Genomic DNA, 16,906 nt, shown 5'->3' on the forward strand with positions numbered 1-16,906 from the left:
AACAGCCTCTGAAGGTACGACGGTAACACCACAGTCGTCGACTTCAGGAAGCAGTAAACCAACACCGTCTGGCTTTACCGAAGGTAGTTCGACCGGAAGTAGTCAAACAACACCGTCTAGCTCTACCGAAGGTAGTTCGACCGAAAGTAGTCAATCAACACCGTCTAGCTCTACCGAAGGTAGTTCGACCGAAAGTAGGGAGAAAACAACAGAGCAGACGACCGCAGAAACTGATCAAAAAACAGGTACTAGTTCTACCGAAGAGATTTCATCAGTATCTCCCGCCGATGTAGTGACAGAAGTTACAGAACAACCGGGAACAGGAAGTGGTGAACAGACAACTGGTCCAACTGGACAGACTGTAACCGAATCTACAGAAGGACCAAAGTCGGAAACAACCGAATGGACTGTTACTGGTCCAACGGGACAGACTGGAACTGAATCTACGGAAGGTCCAAACTATGAAACGACCGAATGGACTGTTACTGTTCCAACTGGACAGACTGGTACCGAGGCTACGGTAGGTCCAAACAATGAAACGACCGAATGGACTGTTACTGTTCCAACTGGACAGACTGGAACCGAGGCTACGGAAGGTCCAAACAATGAAACGACTGAATGGACTGTTACTGTTCCAACTGGACAGACTGGTACCGAGGCTACGGTAGGTCCAAACAATGAAACGACCGAATGGACTGTTACTGTTCCAACTGGACGGACTGGTACCGAGGCTACGGTAGGTCCAAACAATGAAACGACCGAATGGACTGTTACTGTTCCAACTGGACGGACTGGTACCGAGGCTACGGAAGGTCCAAACAATGAAACGACTGAATGGACTGTTACTGGTCCAACGGGACAGACTGGAACGGAATCTACGGAAGGGCCAAATAAGGGAACGACAGAACCTAGTGATGATGATTGTGATGATTCCACTGAGGAATCTAACACAGATACCGTTGATGACGATTGCAATCCGTGTAATGATGAATCTGACACCGAAATGAGTTGAAGGTTAGCGTGGAAATGTTGTAATTAGTATATATATATATGATGTAGTAGGGGGCCTTATTATTTGTACTATACATGCGTAGCCGTTGTACACGTCAACGCCGTTTTTTTATACTACGTACACTAAAGTTAACAAAAAGTTGGATGCAAGAGTTTTAGTTGATTCGTATGTATAGCGAAAGTTCCCTTGTGGTTGATCATTTTCACGGTTCCTATTGTTTTTTTTATCTATGAATAAAGTATAGTTTTGTTTAATGTATTTAATTTTGTTATATAATTTCACGTGTATTGCATTAACTCGTTACAACCTACAATGAAAGATTATCTATGACGTAATAGCTCGTTTAGAAATCTTACAGGTTGAGGTCAATGATATTTATTAATCCGATGCAGGATTATTTTCGCTAATTATATTACAACTCCTAACTGTGATCGATGTTATCTTGTGTTGTTATTTGCAACTGTTGATTGCCTACATTACATAGCTCCCACTTGCACAGCTGCCTATAACTACAGAAGCACGTTGAATGGGATCTTGTGGTAAAAATAAATCAATCGACCATAGTTACGATTCGACACTGTTAACGATTTATATTTTCCTTTAAATTCCACGTTGTCATTTTTCTAATCAACTGGTGTTGCTACTAAATGTGGTAGTCTCTACTTACAGACGATATTTGACGAAGAAATGGAAGTAAATCACTTGCATCACTCAGTGCCACATTAAGACTTCAGACGTGATCGTTGTGCAGACATCTGTGGATAAAATAACAATAATTTTTTCTTTTGAAAAGTAACGAATTGTGCGAAATCATAAAAGAAATTCATCGCGTCCAAATTTATTAAGCCTTATAGTTAGGAACAGTCTAGTAGGTTTACATTGTTCATTTGATTAAACTATAAAATTGGTAGAGTACTCTTTTAAATGGTTTTTCCTGGTATCGGTTTAATGTTCTTGACACTTTTAAAGAAACAATGTCAGGAAATATCGCGCATATCTACATGCAAGTAACGAAACCGCAAATCCGCAAAACCACAAGATACGCGAGAAACGCTGCTGCTTCTCAGGCAGAAATAAAACAACGAATCGTTTGTTTCTCCAAGTTTGTACAACTCTACTGCCATACGATCCATATGTGAGTAATTCTAGGGAGAACGTAGCATATTTTCTAATATCACTTAAACGAAGAAAGCATAGAAAAAGCTGCATGCGATTAATTTAGTGACTCATTGTATTTGGATTTACGCAGCTAGCTTGTAATATAACCGAAATTGTATCGATCTAGCTATCGCGAAAAGAGAGAGCATTTTATTTTCCAATGTCGAAATCCGGGACAGCGCGTACGCTGGTCCCGACTACCAAAAATTTTGCGCTCGATATACCCACGAACGGAGTATTCGCAAGGTTCAGCCCTACCGCAGTGCAATGGAAGGGCCTCCCCCAGAAGGAACCGCCTTCGTGATCACGGTGTCCTCCGCGCCAAGTAAGTTATACAATAATACCTTGCCCGATAAACTTTATGACCTACACCGCTGATTTCCTCTTGCGAGAAATTTTCTGGACAACGAATGTCATCTAGTGGACAAGAACCGATCGTAACCGAAATGATGGACACATGCGAATCTCTGTTCAATCTGTTCAATGTTTTTTTTTTTCGGTTAGGAAGCATAGTCTGTGTTTCTAGTATTCACAGATTGACGATTATACTCCGTTCCGTCAGACAAAACACTGGGGTTAAACCAAACCACGTGACCGTGACAGGACTGAATCAACAGGGGACTGTGCCTTAAAAAGGTTTAGAGATACAGGTGATTTTTCTAACTTAGTGGATAGGTGATTTTATATAAGGCATTCGTAAGTAGATTCTTGAACTGTAATTTATAAATATAAAATTAGCGACGGTGCGACAGGAGGAGAACGAAGAAAGAGAAAAATACGGTGCACGCTCGATGCATCGCAAATATTTATGGGTCCAGCAGCTTTTTATATGTATAGAGTCGAGTGCTTACGTGTGTATACCTACTATGATACAAAGCTGCCAAGGACACGTAGCGTACAAGGTTTAGTATTTAAAAAAGAACCGCCGACGACCTCCGATCAATGTAGCTACCTTGACTGGGTGCTTTCACGTCCAACTCACCTTTGAGAGAAACTAATGGTACAACAATTATTTGAAAGATAAGCTGGAAATATTCAAAACGAAAACCAAAACATTCCAACATTGACAACAAACATTAATTTTTGTTTAAACATTCGGTACTTTAATTCGATTATGTGTAAATTAAAGATTCTAGATTTGGTTACATTAAAATTTTCATTCATATTTCCGATAGATTCTGACAAGTTCCGATATGTATTCTTTTTTGTCGAGGGTTTCGACACTTATAAACTCCGAAATCGTCGAATTTAAATTTGATTGTTCAGAAATGGAGCACGGTACGTATCGTGGCTCGAATTTTCGTTTATGCGGTGAGGTAGAATCTGTTGACGAAGAATTTGCGTAATAGCTCGTTGAAGCCAAGGAGGTCACTACTTTGCAGAGTTTTTATGCGATTCATCTACTTTTTTTGACGCAACAAAACAGACTAATAGACTATGATTAATCCAGAAATATAATACGTATATTCTAACTTGAGGATAAAACATAGTGGACAAAGTTGTACCAAGTCCAATTAATTTCAGCATTTGATGAGCGAATAAAATTTAGCTTTGTCAGAAGGCACGTTAGCGTCAAGCTCACGTGAAAGTTAACGTCTGTTGTTGGTTGGAGATTGCTTAGAAGCGAGAGGACGACAGACCAGACCGTCACCCACGTAGCTCGGTTTTCGTCACGCTCTTACGGCTACGCGGCAATGCGAGAACGCGTTTCGTAACGTAAACACGTAGCCAGGCGGTTATACACCGTATCCGGAGCGATGCTCCTTGGAGAAGCCCGTTAGTTTGTCAATTTGAGCAGCCACGACTATCCTATACAGCGTCAAAACCGACGAGGACGAAGCCATTGAAATTTACGGCATGCAATGATCGATCCTTGGACGAACGTATTACGTTACCTTTGGTCGGTGTCTTTCTTTCTCGCGCGATACACGCGCTATCGAAAAGAGGCTAGAACAGCTCGTCGAAACGAAAGACCAACGTTCGCTTAACAAGAAATCATGTAAATTGCTAAATTTGTCAAATTTTCATTAAAGTGTGTTTCATTAAAAGGTTAATCGTTAGAGCTAGAGAGTTGAGATTCGCGAGGCTTTGACATCGGAGAGCCTGACTCGTTGATACCGCAGTCGCCTGCATTGCAGTTTACCACGAACAACCGGGGATTCGTGTGACACAGTAACGGAAGAAATACGGTGGTATAATAAATGTCACGTGTACGCTAAGGACAGAGTAGCGAGCAACGTGCTTCTGAAATTATCGTGCAAACACACTCGAATGCACCTACTGCGACAATGCCGCTTCCTTCTTTACTATGAACGTAAACGTAGCCAATATGCAAAAAGCACGTGTCACCGATACTTTCGAGTCCGCACAAATTAATTGTAGAAAATTAGAGAGAGGAAAGGAGGAAACGTGTCCTACGCGTATAAGCATATTGTTTGGATATTTATACAATACAGAGTGTATCGCGAACTTGATAAAAAAGTTCTGCCTCGATATGGAAATTCTCTGGTCGACGAGGAGAGGAACGAATAGATCTATAATCAGAGATGAGAAATATCTTATCTAGATTAATAAATTGCTGTGCGTTGTTTGTATTTGTAATCTATTATTCGATAAAATGTTGCCCATCTTTGTCTGTGACTGTACTACAAGGAAGGGGAGTGTCGAAAGAAATGCGACTTTAAGAATTCGAGGATGGGCTCCAGCGAACCGTAGATCATCGTCGTATTGTTATCAAAAAGCAGTTATTACTATAAAAGTAACAAGTATCGCAAAGATAAGCGAAACAAATAGGCAAGCATAATTTATTCATTCGTAAACGTATCTGTAGAGTGGACGATCGCTGCATTATGCAGATCTATAGCGATTCGAGTTTACGCGGAGTTTAGCGTTGCTTTTCTTTTGAAAGCAAAATATTCTCGCGGCATTCGCTCGCTCGATGAAGAATTAACGAACTCCCCGATAACGATCACGCTGGGTATGTTCGAACAAATTGAGCAGATACCTCCGACAGACTAGTAGGCACGAATGTAAGCGCGTATGCCACGTGGCAACCGGGTCAATTGTATGCCATAACGAAGCAAACGCTCGTTATCCTTGGGACAATTCGATTATTGTCCTAGGAAACCCCTTGAAAAGCACGGAACGTGCGTCTGACGCTTTAGGGATGAATTTTTCAAAGAACGTAAAGCGTTGGAGCTTTCAATAAAAAATCGTCTCGCAGTTAACGTCTTTCGATATCAACGTCAACGATAACGACGGATATCGTCCTTCCTCGCTACCATCTTCGGTCAGGTTCCAAGAGCCTTTCTTTCGTAATTATCTATTGCCAGTTCCTTTCCTTTACCACGACCACTCGCGAATTAATATATACACCTTTCCTTTTTGCGTAGGAGTCCGCGTCGCTCGATTCACCCATAACTTCTGGCAATGTCGACAAAACTTAACATCCAATTTTAATTTGACCTTTAGATGATAATGTATCGTAGTTACTTTGATTTCCACCGCTCTATAACCTCCCTATCGGTTGTATCGAAATGAATGCGTATTAAACAAATCGCTCGATTACGACAAACTGGCCGCGTACTGGTGCGAAGCGATATCTACGCTCGGTCCGATATTGATCATTTATAGAATTTGATCCCGCAGAAAAGATGCGCGCAAGAAGGACGAACGGATGACTGTCCAGGGAGGGCGCGTTCACACCGGAATCGATAACCGCGAGAAGCAGCCGCAGGAGGGGGCGGTCTACGAACAGGGATGCACAATATTTGGCCCGTGGGCCCACAAATTTTGACGAAATTTCTATTGGAACAATAGATGACAAATGAAAATTACTTGTACAGTGATTTCAGTCTTTGTTCCGGAGAACAAGTATTCTACGATTAATCCGGAATGTAGTTCCATTCACAACATTGAAATTGTAGTCGCTATCAAACGAATAGCGTGTCGAAACTTGTTTATCTTCTATCCGTTATTCGAAAAATTTATCTAGATAAAAAGATTGGCCATCTTTGGCTGGGCCACATGCGGGGCCTGTTGAACGGTATATACTATACAGCATAGTTTTCAGTGTTATTAAAAACAAATCTTGCACGACTAAAGTTGTGTCCCGCAACGCCTTGGAAAAGAGCACGTACAATCTTACGTGTTTAATCACTCGCGCCTTTTTTCTCTATTCAATTAATTCTTTAAGGAATATCACATTTTCGGCGTGTCACTTACGTTTTTGCGAATTGTAATACGATAACGTAGCTTTTAGCGTAAACCGTAAACCGTAAACGATAAAGACAAGAAAAATATATTCGAAACCCAAACACAGAAGCACTCTATCGAATTTAAAACTATATTTGTAAATGTAAACAATGGTGCAGAAGACTTTCGTTTCGGTTAGCCGAAGAATACTTGGAAGCTCGAGTCGAGACAAAGTTGTGGTGCAAAAGATTAAGTTGTGCACCTCTGACTCTAGGATGATTACGATATCCAAGGTTTGGTACGGGTCGCGCGATGAAAACGAGTCAATCCACGGTTTATCGATTGGACGCGATCGAACGTGTCGAGCCTCAATTCGCGTGACGAATACTCGACGAGACACTGGCCGAATGGAAGAATCACTGACACTGTCAACTGTTTTCGGCTCACCTGTTTGCACCGCCGGCGAATCTGGTTCCTGTAGCAGCCGATTACGAAACTCACGCGGCACTTGTAGACATGACCATCGATTGTGTCAAATCTTGATTACGACATACGGCGAGGAGGGTTAGCAGACGACGAGATACAGAGAAAAAACGCGCGAATGGCGAAGGGCAGAGGGTAAGAGAGACAGAGAGCGTATGAGCGTGGGAGAGAGAGACACGGGAACGTTCGAAAAGATAAGAGATAGCCGCGCGATCGGTGGAACAGTACTGAGGCGAAAATCCGCGAAGACGGTTGGCGGGTGATTTGCTGGGGCCGCGACGAAGCCGAGGAGAGCACACGGCACGCGCACCTCACTGTCACAGCGGCATTTTCACTGAGGAAACGGTGGCCGGGAACCGAGAGACTCGCGGAAACCAGCGAAAACCCCCCCAAACGGATCGCGTTTTTGTAAACGCTCCACTCTGACTATCCGCGTATCGAGAGCGGACCGTGCCACCACCGCGCATGAGTATCGCAACCTAACACGCACGCGTCACCGTTCGCTGCCGTTCTTCTTATCAGTGCACCGCTCTATTGCCACTGGGAAACGAGGGAGCAGCGCGCTGACGATACCATGGACATATTACAAACACAAACGCGAACACCCTCTCCTCTACAATCGCTCTCTATACGCCCTACGATCGCACCGCGCGGCGCGCGCGCCTACAAAAGGGCGAGAAAAGAGACGCCTGCGCGATCACACTCGGAACCAATGATTTCCTCTCGATGAAATCGGGACCAAAGAACAAAGATAATACGACGTAGATATTTTTCTCACTTGTTATGCTTCGACGAAGGTACGTTATCGTTATTGTCATTGTCCAACGAGCGACAGCGTTGCCGGTGTTGTAAATATTTTTATATTCACATGTGCGCGTATTATTTCAGGCTACAACGTTATATAATATAAATTCTATCAAAAATATTCAAATCTTGTTCATTCGAATGAATAGCTTTCGGTATAAGTTTTTGTTATTCGGTCAATTTATCAACACAAAAATGGTATCGCTACGCTACACACTGCTCCACGGTTCGCCCCCAAAAAATGCATCACTTAGTAGTGCAAAATGGGAATACATATTCCATGCACTTTAAACTCGAGAACTCGAATTCGAAAATGGTATCGTCATCTAGCAGTGAAAAGATGGGACTAAAATTATCGACGTTGTCACATTTCTATGTTCTTACAAATGATTTTTTTTTTTAATTATATACAATGACAAATAAGTAAACGAACAACGCGATGTTAAAATTTGAATGAAAATCATTTATAACCCTCGAGTTCATTACTTTTTTTTTATTAAAATATACAAACAGCGCCATCTAGCGTTCAGAAAAAGAAACTATTCGAGGACAAAATTGAGCGTTTTTCCACCGATGCATAGCACGACTGTCATTCAATTGCGGCCATTTTCATTATTTGCATATTTTTCTTCTACTAATGAATTTTGTTTGTTTTATGATTACAAGTTTATTATTAAACGTAATAAAATAGATTATATAAATATCAATTGTTATCAATTTTTATTTTCATTTTTAATCATTTTTCTGCCACTTTAAAATTAGATTCATTGTACACGACTATACTGTATGATAATTCTTCTTGCTTCTGATAATTTACGACGGATCTGGGATAGGAATTTGAGGTGTTCGACCTTCCAGCATTTCGTGGAGAAGAATACCGATTTCCTAAAAGCAGATTTATTTATTTTAGAAAGCACTACTTTAGATAATATTTGTGGATAAGGGATGTAAACGTTTAGAAATATGTACGACTCTTTTAACTTTTAATCTATTCCATAGAATAAGGAAATGGTAAATTAGTAAAATCGTATAAGACTTCGTAGGTAGTCATTTTTGCTTAAGACTTGACGACGACCTCGATAACTCGATACTTGGATCAGTGATTCGATAAATTTTGATGCGAATCTCAGATCTACATATAAAGTCTGAACGACCGACCTCTTTTTTCCTTGGAAAATATAAATAGAGCAACGTACTTCTTCCCTCTGAGCGCGTAATCTGTCGATGATTGGCTCGTTAAAGTTGGGATCGTTGCTAGGATCCTCCAAGGTAATATCGTTGCTCTTCGACATTTGCGGTATTCGAGTAATATAAATCTGTTTGATCGTATCTAAAATTGCTGAAGGTCTCGTCCGAGGAAGTTGTAAATCGATTGATGAGAACGAATCTGCTCCAGCCGGTACCGCTAATGGTTTTTCGTAATCTGTGCATTTTGCGTCGCTGAGGTTTTCCAAAAACAGAGAGAGTACAAGTACTTGAACAAAATAACGTTTTCGTTCAATGTTTTTAATTTTTCAGCCAAACGTTTAGTAAAAGCTCACGAGAATTGAGTGCCGAATCCGTCATGCGATAGTAAGTCTTTAGTTTTTCGTACGAGAGTCTTGTCCTTTGACGAATGATAATAAAGACTTGCTCCCAAGATGTGAGCTACAGCTCTTAAAGTTTTTCCAATTAATTCTCTCTTATCCAGGCTTAAATCCTACCGCAGAAACACGAAAGAAGTTATCTCCTTTCTTGTTTTCTATCGATAAAGAGTGATTTTACCGGATAAATCATGACGATACCTTAAATTGGTCATATTTTCCCCCCACAATGCGAAGTCTCAGCGGGAACGGATCAACTTCGCTTTCTAGAGCTTTTCTTCGTTCTTTAATTCGTCGCTGTTTAAGTTCTTGAATCGTTTTATCGTCATAACTCATTTTCATAGCATTACGAATCACCGAAAGAGTTTCTTCGAACGACGACCATAAAATCTCCGGTTGCGATAAATCGAGCATCATTAATACTGTGACGTGATGAGGAGAATGAGTCACAGATGAACCTATCATTGCAGCTGATATTAGCGATGAAGTTAAATGTCCTATGTCCCATACGTGCGCGATATTTTTCACCTATCGTGGTGAAATAATAAACGATGTTACTTCTATCACGTTAACAAAATAATTACGTTTTAAGCAGAATTACTCTAACAAGCGAAACGTACTAAGCTCTTCCCGGCTTTACGTCCAAAAGAGTAATCCATCGCAATAGTTGGCTTTGGCGTTTCATCTTTCTCGAGAAATCGAAATATCATCGTCGTTTTACCCTGGAAATTCATGTTTTTCTTTCACGCATACCAATTAAATAATTAATAAGAATGTTTAAATAAAGATATTAAAAAATGTATTTAACGCATCTGGTTATTCTATTACGTTTATACGTACAACGTCCTTTCTGCCAACGATAATGACAGACCGTTCACGTGTTTCGTTAGGGTCGTTTTTACGTTGTTCTTCTTCTTCCAAACAAAGACGTAATGCTACATCTCTTACGTTTTCTTCTCTAGAACATAATTAGATCAATATGCACCTGTGATCTGCATTATATGCAAATTCCAAGACGTTATAACTTTTAGATTTATATAATATCGATACTTTTCTGTTACAATCAAACTTCAAGTATTACACATTGAATTTTATTGATCAAGAGTGAAAATGGATACGTACAAATTTTGTTTTGCCATTGATTTTGACCCAATTATTCCGAGTACATACAAACTGCACAATAATAACGTGTTTTCTTTTACGTACAGGTTATGTTTTTGTGGTTGTTGCTATAGCAATACGAAAATCTTATTCGTATAGTTAGTACGTACTAGTGTAGTCTTCCTTCTCAAGATCTCATTAAATTTACAGCAATCAAATATAGGTGTATTAAAGTAACGAATATCGATACTTACCTTCGTTTAGTTAATCTATATTAAACATAACAGAAATAAATACAAGAGATAATATAGTTTCATATAGTATTGTTATTAATCTTTATGTAATTTTTATAATACATTATCTAGTGAAGCAATGAGGTATGTTACATCTAAATTGTTATACTCCTATAAATCTCTAGATGATCGCCGAACACGTGATGTGATTCAACAAGACACTGTCAGTCTTGTTAAAGAAATTCACAATGGCATTGTTTATCATAATTAATCACATACACTTTCACGCAATTTCAATTCATAAAGTTTAAGATGCGTCGATACGTTTCTGCTGCTGGGGTCGTAACGCATGGTACTTTTTATCAACAATTTTTTTACGAATAATAGTACAACCGATTATTGTAAAATCTTCGTTTACCGACTAATTGGACTAGACGAAGACGATAATGGAATGCATTGCATAATTAACAGTTTATATCAAATTATAAATATCATAAAAATGATCGCAACTCAAGAGGTTATACAGACGCGTCATATTGCAATGTGATGTAAAATAGTAATAACCAATCTTTCTTTCACTAAATTCACTAATTTCACAAAATTCACTAAATTATTTATGAAAATTATTCATTATAGTCAATCCAATTCAAGCAATCAACACAATAGTAAAAGCAGTCATATCGCACTTTTAACGCCTCACACACGTTCGAGATTTTTGTATATTTTAAATCATCGAGTGAGTGTAGACATTTCAGATGATGTATCTTTGATTATTTCGAAAAGAATTCTAATTTTAAAAAGTAGGAGACACGCATATAACACGCGAATACCTATACGAAAAAACTAAGCTTTGGTCCTTCTACTGTATGCCTATTTTTGCATACATTATCCTAAACTGATGAGTAACATTTCATAGGTTATTATGATAAAAAATCTCACATGCCTAGTTATATTTGATTACAAATATGGGAACGGAAGAAAATGACTCTATATTTCGTATAAACGTATGCAAGATTATTTGGGAGATGTAAAATATGTGTGATCAATTTCAATGATTAAATTAACTTGTAATTTATATTTAAGTATGGCCAACAACCTAATACAAATAATATCATATGTTTTAAATAAAACTGCTTTTTTTTTTACACATATTTTCCTGAATATCGCACAGAGCATTTTATAAAAATGCTATTTCAGAATTTTGTATTACATTACTATTATTAATCTGACTTTGCATTTCATACAACCTTACGAATAATGTAAGTATAAATATTTATATATTGAATATTCGAATACAAGCCACTTTTTAAAAATCCATCAAAATGTTAGTCACCGATACGCAATGCCTGTGAAGGAAGACGATAATAAAGATTAGTCACCTTTTTCTGCAATACTTCATCGCTTCAATTATGCAATATATCACACGCTCTGCATGTTATCTCGTCCATATATCACTCATCCAATTGTCATCTAATTCATTAGTTGGTAGCACTTTTAATTTTCGTAATGCTTCGAGATAAAACGTAAGTTCGGACGTAACGACGCCATGTTGTGGACCACCATTATTCACTATATTCATTTTAACTAACTGTTCTCTAAGTTTTTCTTTAAAAGATGTATTTACTGTACGATACAAGGTTTGTACTTCTACTGCAGGGAGAATTCCAGAAACTGCTTCGTGCAGCTTAATTAAATAGCTGTAATTAGTTGTTCATTTTAATCGTAAATGATAAAGCGATGGTTGATGTAAGACAAACGATCTTTTGAATACTAACCTAGAAATGTTTCTAAATGATTTCGACGGTACCGGTGGTCTTGCAACCCAGGTTGATATTTGACCACCCAGCAGATTGTCAACGATAGTGAGAATTTTGCTTTCAATTTCTTTCACGTGTGCGCGAATGTCCCTTTCGACGCTGTCCAATAACGCAACACCACCTGTTACGTTAGATGAACCATATCCACGACTAGGATTTTGCTCTGCAAGCGCTGTAAACGAATCGCATTAGTGTCAAAATATTAGTAATAATCAAATATTACGCAAACATACTTACTTTGGAAGTGTAACTTTACAAAAGGCATAAGCCATAAAATTAATTTTAAACTACGCGCAGCTAGTACAAGTATTGTACTGGTAATAGTTTTTAGACCCGCAACTTGCATTGCGCCTGCGCCAAGTACAAGTTGACAACAACGAGAATTATAATGCCTTAATAATTCAGCTAAATGTCTTCCAATAGTTCCAGATAGAGCGATCAATTCACTACCAGTTCTAAAATTATAATTATGTTTAGCACCGAATCACGTTACTGTATGTTGCTCAAACTCTAGCGTTACCTGCAATATTCGTGAATCATTTGCATAAGCATTAAAGCTGCACCAACAACGGCATACTTTTCCTCTCCGACCATAATAAAGTTTTGAATATCATTTTCTTTTACTCTATCTTCAGCCTTAAATAAATTCGGTGGAAAACATTTATTTTCATACACGTATGTTACTAGCGACTGAAATTCTGGTGGCACGTCAGCCTGCTTCCATCTTTCAGATTCCAATAAAAGAGTGAGCTTTGTTTTAAGCTCGGTATGAAATCTTTGAATGAATTTACTGGCTTGTGCCTGTAACATAATAAAATATGAAGTAAAGATTACTCATTAAGTGATATAAATGAAAAAAGAGAGATACCTTGAATGCCGATCGCAACGCTGTACATTGTTTGCCACAGAGCTTCTCGCAAGTATCCGTAAATCCTTCAACCAAATTGGCTAGTTGACATACTTGAGCTGTTGTTGCTCTTTTACTTAACCAAGAAAATTTGTCGTTCCAATTCTGAGAGTCTTTCTCCTCTTGTTTATTACCTGCATTTTCACTATTTGTTTTTTCTTTGTCGTTTTGTAATTTATCTTTTTCGTTTGCACCTGCAGAAAGCAGATTTCCCATTCGCTCATGACAATAATCACAAATGGACGTTAACATATCGTTAAGTTTGGTTGTTACTCGCGAATGTTCAATTCGGGTTAATAACCGATCTGGTATCGAATCGTTAAAGGAACCGTCGCATACTCGACCAGCTGCAAGGTCTACGGTATCTCGCATAACATCGTGAACAGCCTAAAAGTATGCATTTATAGAAAATGACTGAAAACTATAACCTTATAGTTAGCAGTACAGTGTAATACATACTTTTACTCGCATGAGAAGGAATGTCAAAGATTGTATAGTATTATGAAGTAAGGTTAACCTCTCAGCGAGGGAAAGTCCGCCAACTTCAAGAGCAGCTGCCTGTTGATCACTGCAACAATCACTTGCTGCTAAAGCTTCGATGACTCTTTGTTTAGTTATAGCACGGACAGTTGTCACAGCTTCCTCTTTGTAGGTATCCACAAATTGAAAATGTTTTTGCCGCAAAAGACCAGAAATGATGGAAACAAGTTTATCCTGTTCGTTGAGGATGTACAAATGATCTCACTGGGAAGAGATGGACGACGTTTTGTTTGCTACGACCTAAGTATATATTTCCAAAAGATATGTATGTACTTACACCATCCAGAACAATGTTTTCACCACCTAACGGTCTATTTAGATCTGCCGTTGCATATCTTTGGAACTCTGTGGACAACATTTTGTCCACGAGTTTCTCCATTTCCGTTAACTGAGAACTCAGATGTCTGAAACTATGTATTCCATTTAATTCTTGTAAAAGTATTTCTTGCGTTGTAGAAATAAGATCTAGCGCAGCAACATAATCTGGCGTCGATAACAGTAACTGTATCATTGGTTGACTCTGATGTACCGTAGCCATAAGCTTTAATTTTTCTTGTACTAATAGCCGATTAGATCTTGCTTGTTGTAATCTAAAAACAAACAGTCCGGTTAAAACATATGTCGGATATGTTAAACAGAAAATAACAGAATTTATTTACCGTAAAATTTCTAAAGAATCATTGACTAGATGTTTATCAACTTGGTGTATATTTTTCCTAAGAGCTTTTAGAACCGTAATAGTTTGTGTAAGTTGCTCCATTAGGGCATCGTGAGAAGTCATGGCATGAAAAAATGCTTGAGATTTTGAAGCAACTTGTTCTGCTATTCTAACTTCCACAACATCTAAATAATGACTTAGCTATTACAAAAATAAATTCAGCGTGTATTATTTATCTGAACTTTCGAAGTTAATAAAACGCACTTAATAATTAGTATACCTTTTCTTGCATTTGCTTGACATGAATAACAATATTAGATTCCTCGTTTAACAATCCACCTTTTGTAAACGGAAATACGACGTAAAAGTTATCTTTCTGAGAAAGATCCAAATTGGGTGTTAAAAAAATTTTTGGAACATTAGCTAAATCAAATTGCATTCGATCTGTAAATATTGTTTATGTAAGTTTAGTATAGTACAATAAAATCGACATCATCTGACATTTAGTTGTATGAAAATTATACGTACCTAACGACTTAACTTTTCTTAAATTTGGGAAATTTTGTAACAATTCGTTAGGCGTAGTTGGTCTATTGGCATTTGAATTCATACGAGAATGTTTTCGATATCTCTGTAAGTAAATACTTTATTAAGATACTTCTTTTCTCTAACACATTTGCTGCTTTACGAATAAGCGAGATAATTAAATGTATTAATTACCCTTGCAATCTTTTTTAAGTATGACTCAAAGTGTTGCATTGTAACTTCAGGAAGGTAAGGACTCTTAGGAATATCGACTTTCTCTACAAATCCATCGCCCCAAGTACGAGTTAAGAAGTTACTCTGTTTCCCTTTAAATGGATCATTTAAAACAGCTGGTAAATTTTGAGCAGCCGAGTATACAGTCCACGATGAAGCGGACTCGGATACTTGACCATTGCTTTTACGTTGCTGCTGCATTGCTGCGTGCTTGGTAGCATGTGCTACATAATCTTTATCGGAAACACCCTCCACAGGAAGACTAGTGCATACTCCATTATAACCATAAAGGCAAACAAACGATCCTCCTTCTCTGGAGCAATGTTGATCTCTCAAATGTCTGAAATAAAAATACGTACGGTCAAAGTATAAGATTGTTCTATCATGTTCTTCTAGTTACTAATGTATCCTACAAGAATGATCTAGTATGCATTTGTCAAGTCTAATTTTTGAAGAAGATCCAGACCTGAGGTCGAAATGTTTGTCATTATATAGTTGTTCGTTTGAAAGAAATACCAGTAAACGTACATGTATACGTCGATGATCTTGAATAATTTGATTCGTAATATACACGACGTTGGGAAATCGGTGGAAAAAGATATGATATCATGGGATATTTGTCATTTAAAATAGACATTAGACAGATGTACCTACCTTATAAAATCTTCTATTTGTTTGAACGTAAGGTTAGCGCAGTATTCGCAAATTAGTATCGTAACTAAGGATTCGGATCCTTTCACGATCTTCGCCATTTTCCATTTGCAGCTTTACTTCGCCATTCTAACGCTACTTGATTTAATTTATAGTTCATCGAAGTCTATCGAAGATAACTTACGCACACGACGACTACTTAACTATTTCACTTATCGGTTATCGTCCAGTGTCAAGCATACGTTTCATGATGGGATCCACGCTGGCCAACAAAGAAATATATCGTCGTGATAAGCCATGGTTTTGGTATAAAAAAGTTCCCAGATATAGTTGCAAATTGTTTCACTTTTATGTATAATAGAACCGATAAATATATTTGATTTATTTAAGTAATGGTTATTGCGTTCGTTACGATCGTTTAATTAATTAAAGAAATACATACAATGAACAGAAGAAAAAAGTTTTCGCACAAAAATGTTATAAAAATGATGTATTTATAGTATAATACCCGTCAGAGAAGATATTCTTGTAACTCTATTTTTTCTACAAAATCACCAAATTTTTGGTTTTTGTTTTTTTAAATGACAACAAAATCTTCAAAAACTGTACATATTTTTCGAATGTTTGTTAGTTTGCCTATTTTCTCTTTAGTTTATAATGTAAAATGTAAGTTGTAAGAAAACATCTGTTCTCGAGTGATGTAATTTATACGTATATGTTGCAACTATGAAGAAATATTCAATATAAATCAATAACGTTTCTTTCGTACAAATACTTGCTTATTAATAAAAATTTTTATCATTGACATATGATCTCTTAATTTCGATTAAGGATATTCATTGTATCTGAATATTTCTATGCTCTATAAATTACGAAAAGATGTTTGTACAAGTTGGAAACAGTTTCTTCGTCATCATTCTTTTTTATTGATAGTTGTAAAGTTCCACTTTGGCCGGTTTCATAAACATTATAACACAGCATGACGCATACGCATACTTCGTCGGAG

At 37.8% G+C, this 16,906-nt stretch overlaps 4 protein-coding genes and 1 non-coding gene across 6 annotated transcripts in view; 1 reads left to right on the plus strand and 4 right to left on the minus strand.

The window, feature by feature from the left end:
* LOC128890367 (mucin-5AC-like) overlaps positions 1–1,012 on the plus strand; it is a 14,414-nt gene extending 13,402 nt beyond the window's left edge. Inside the window, exon 7 of the mRNA XM_054148806.1 lies at positions 6–1,012. Coding sequence (XP_054004781.1) covers positions 6–1,012 — 1,007 coding nt within the window. The remainder of the gene's footprint in view (positions 1–5) is intronic.
* Positions 1–7,293, minus strand: part of LOC128890491 (protein numb) — a 41,293-nt gene extending 34,000 nt beyond the window's left edge. The window contains exons 1-2 of one of the 2 annotated variants that reach the window (XM_054149041.1): positions 6,812–7,293; positions 1,680–1,767 (exon numbers count right to left, since the gene is read on the minus strand). The gene's annotated coding sequence lies outside the window, so the exon portion shown is untranslated. The remainder of the gene's footprint in view (positions 1–1,679; positions 1,768–6,811) is intronic. The other variant, XM_054149042.1, reaches the window with a different exon arrangement.
* Positions 2,341–2,503, minus strand: LOC128890538 (U1 spliceosomal RNA). The gene has a single exon (XR_008460639.1). It is a non-coding gene; the product is annotated as a U1 spliceosomal RNA (small nuclear RNA).
* Positions 7,294–8,543: 1,250 nt separating the features above from the next.
* On the minus strand, positions 8,544–10,541 carry LOC128890502 (cytoplasmic dynein 2 light intermediate chain 1). The gene is made up of 6 exons (XM_054149062.1): positions 10,357–10,541; positions 10,075–10,192; positions 9,855–9,956; positions 9,436–9,762; positions 9,193–9,350; positions 8,544–9,091 (listed from the first exon to the last, which is right to left on the minus strand). The coding sequence occupies exons 1-6, from the start codon at positions 10,371–10,373 to the stop codon at positions 8,668–8,670; spliced, it is 1,146 nt and encodes a 381-aa protein (XP_054005037.1). The 5' UTR covers positions 10,374–10,541; the 3' UTR covers positions 8,544–8,667.
* Positions 10,542–11,622: 1,081 nt separating this feature from the next.
* On the minus strand, positions 11,623–16,144 carry LOC128890485 (vacuolar protein sorting-associated protein 54). Its single transcript, XM_054149009.1, has 12 exons — positions 15,904–16,144; positions 15,211–15,589; positions 15,019–15,121; positions 14,771–14,934; positions 14,492–14,691; positions 14,110–14,422; positions 13,752–14,006; positions 13,254–13,679; positions 12,906–13,186; positions 12,623–12,840; positions 12,344–12,557; positions 11,623–12,265 (listed from the first exon to the last, which is right to left on the minus strand). Exons 1-12 carry the CDS (start codon positions 15,999–16,001, stop codon positions 12,004–12,006), a joined length of 2,913 nt encoding a protein of 970 aa, XP_054004984.1. The 5' UTR covers positions 16,002–16,144; the 3' UTR covers positions 11,623–12,003.
* Between the last annotated feature and the right edge of the window lie 762 nt (positions 16,145–16,906).

The sequence above is a fragment of the Hylaeus anthracinus genome, unplaced genomic scaffold, assembly GCF_026225885.1.
Source record: "Hylaeus anthracinus isolate JK02 unplaced genomic scaffold, UHH_iyHylAnth1.0_haploid 12000, whole genome shotgun sequence".
Lineage (NCBI taxonomy): Eukaryota > Metazoa > Arthropoda > Insecta > Hymenoptera > Colletidae > Hylaeus > Hylaeus anthracinus.

Coding starts and splice junctions, on each gene's coding strand:
- LOC128890502 (XM_054149062.1), bottom strand. Junction 9,351..9,435: donor GAAAATATGACCAATTTAAG/GTATCGTCATGA, acceptor TTTCTGCGGTAG/GATTTAAGCCTGGATAAGAG. Junction 9,092..9,192: donor GGATTCGGCACTCAATTCTC/GTGAGCTTTTAC, acceptor GGAAAACCTCAG/CGACGCAAAATGCACAGATT.
- LOC128890485 (XM_054149009.1), bottom strand. CDS start 16,001: ATGGCGAAGATCGTGAAAGGATCCGAATCCTTAGTTACGATACTAATT. Junction 14,692..14,770: donor TCAAGCAAATGCAAGAAAAG/GTATACTAATTA, acceptor TTTTTGTAATAG/CTAAGTCATTATTTAGATGT. Junction 14,423..14,491: donor GATTCTTTAGAAATTTTACG/GTAAATAAATTC, acceptor GTTTGTTTTTAG/ATTACAACAAGCAAGATCTA.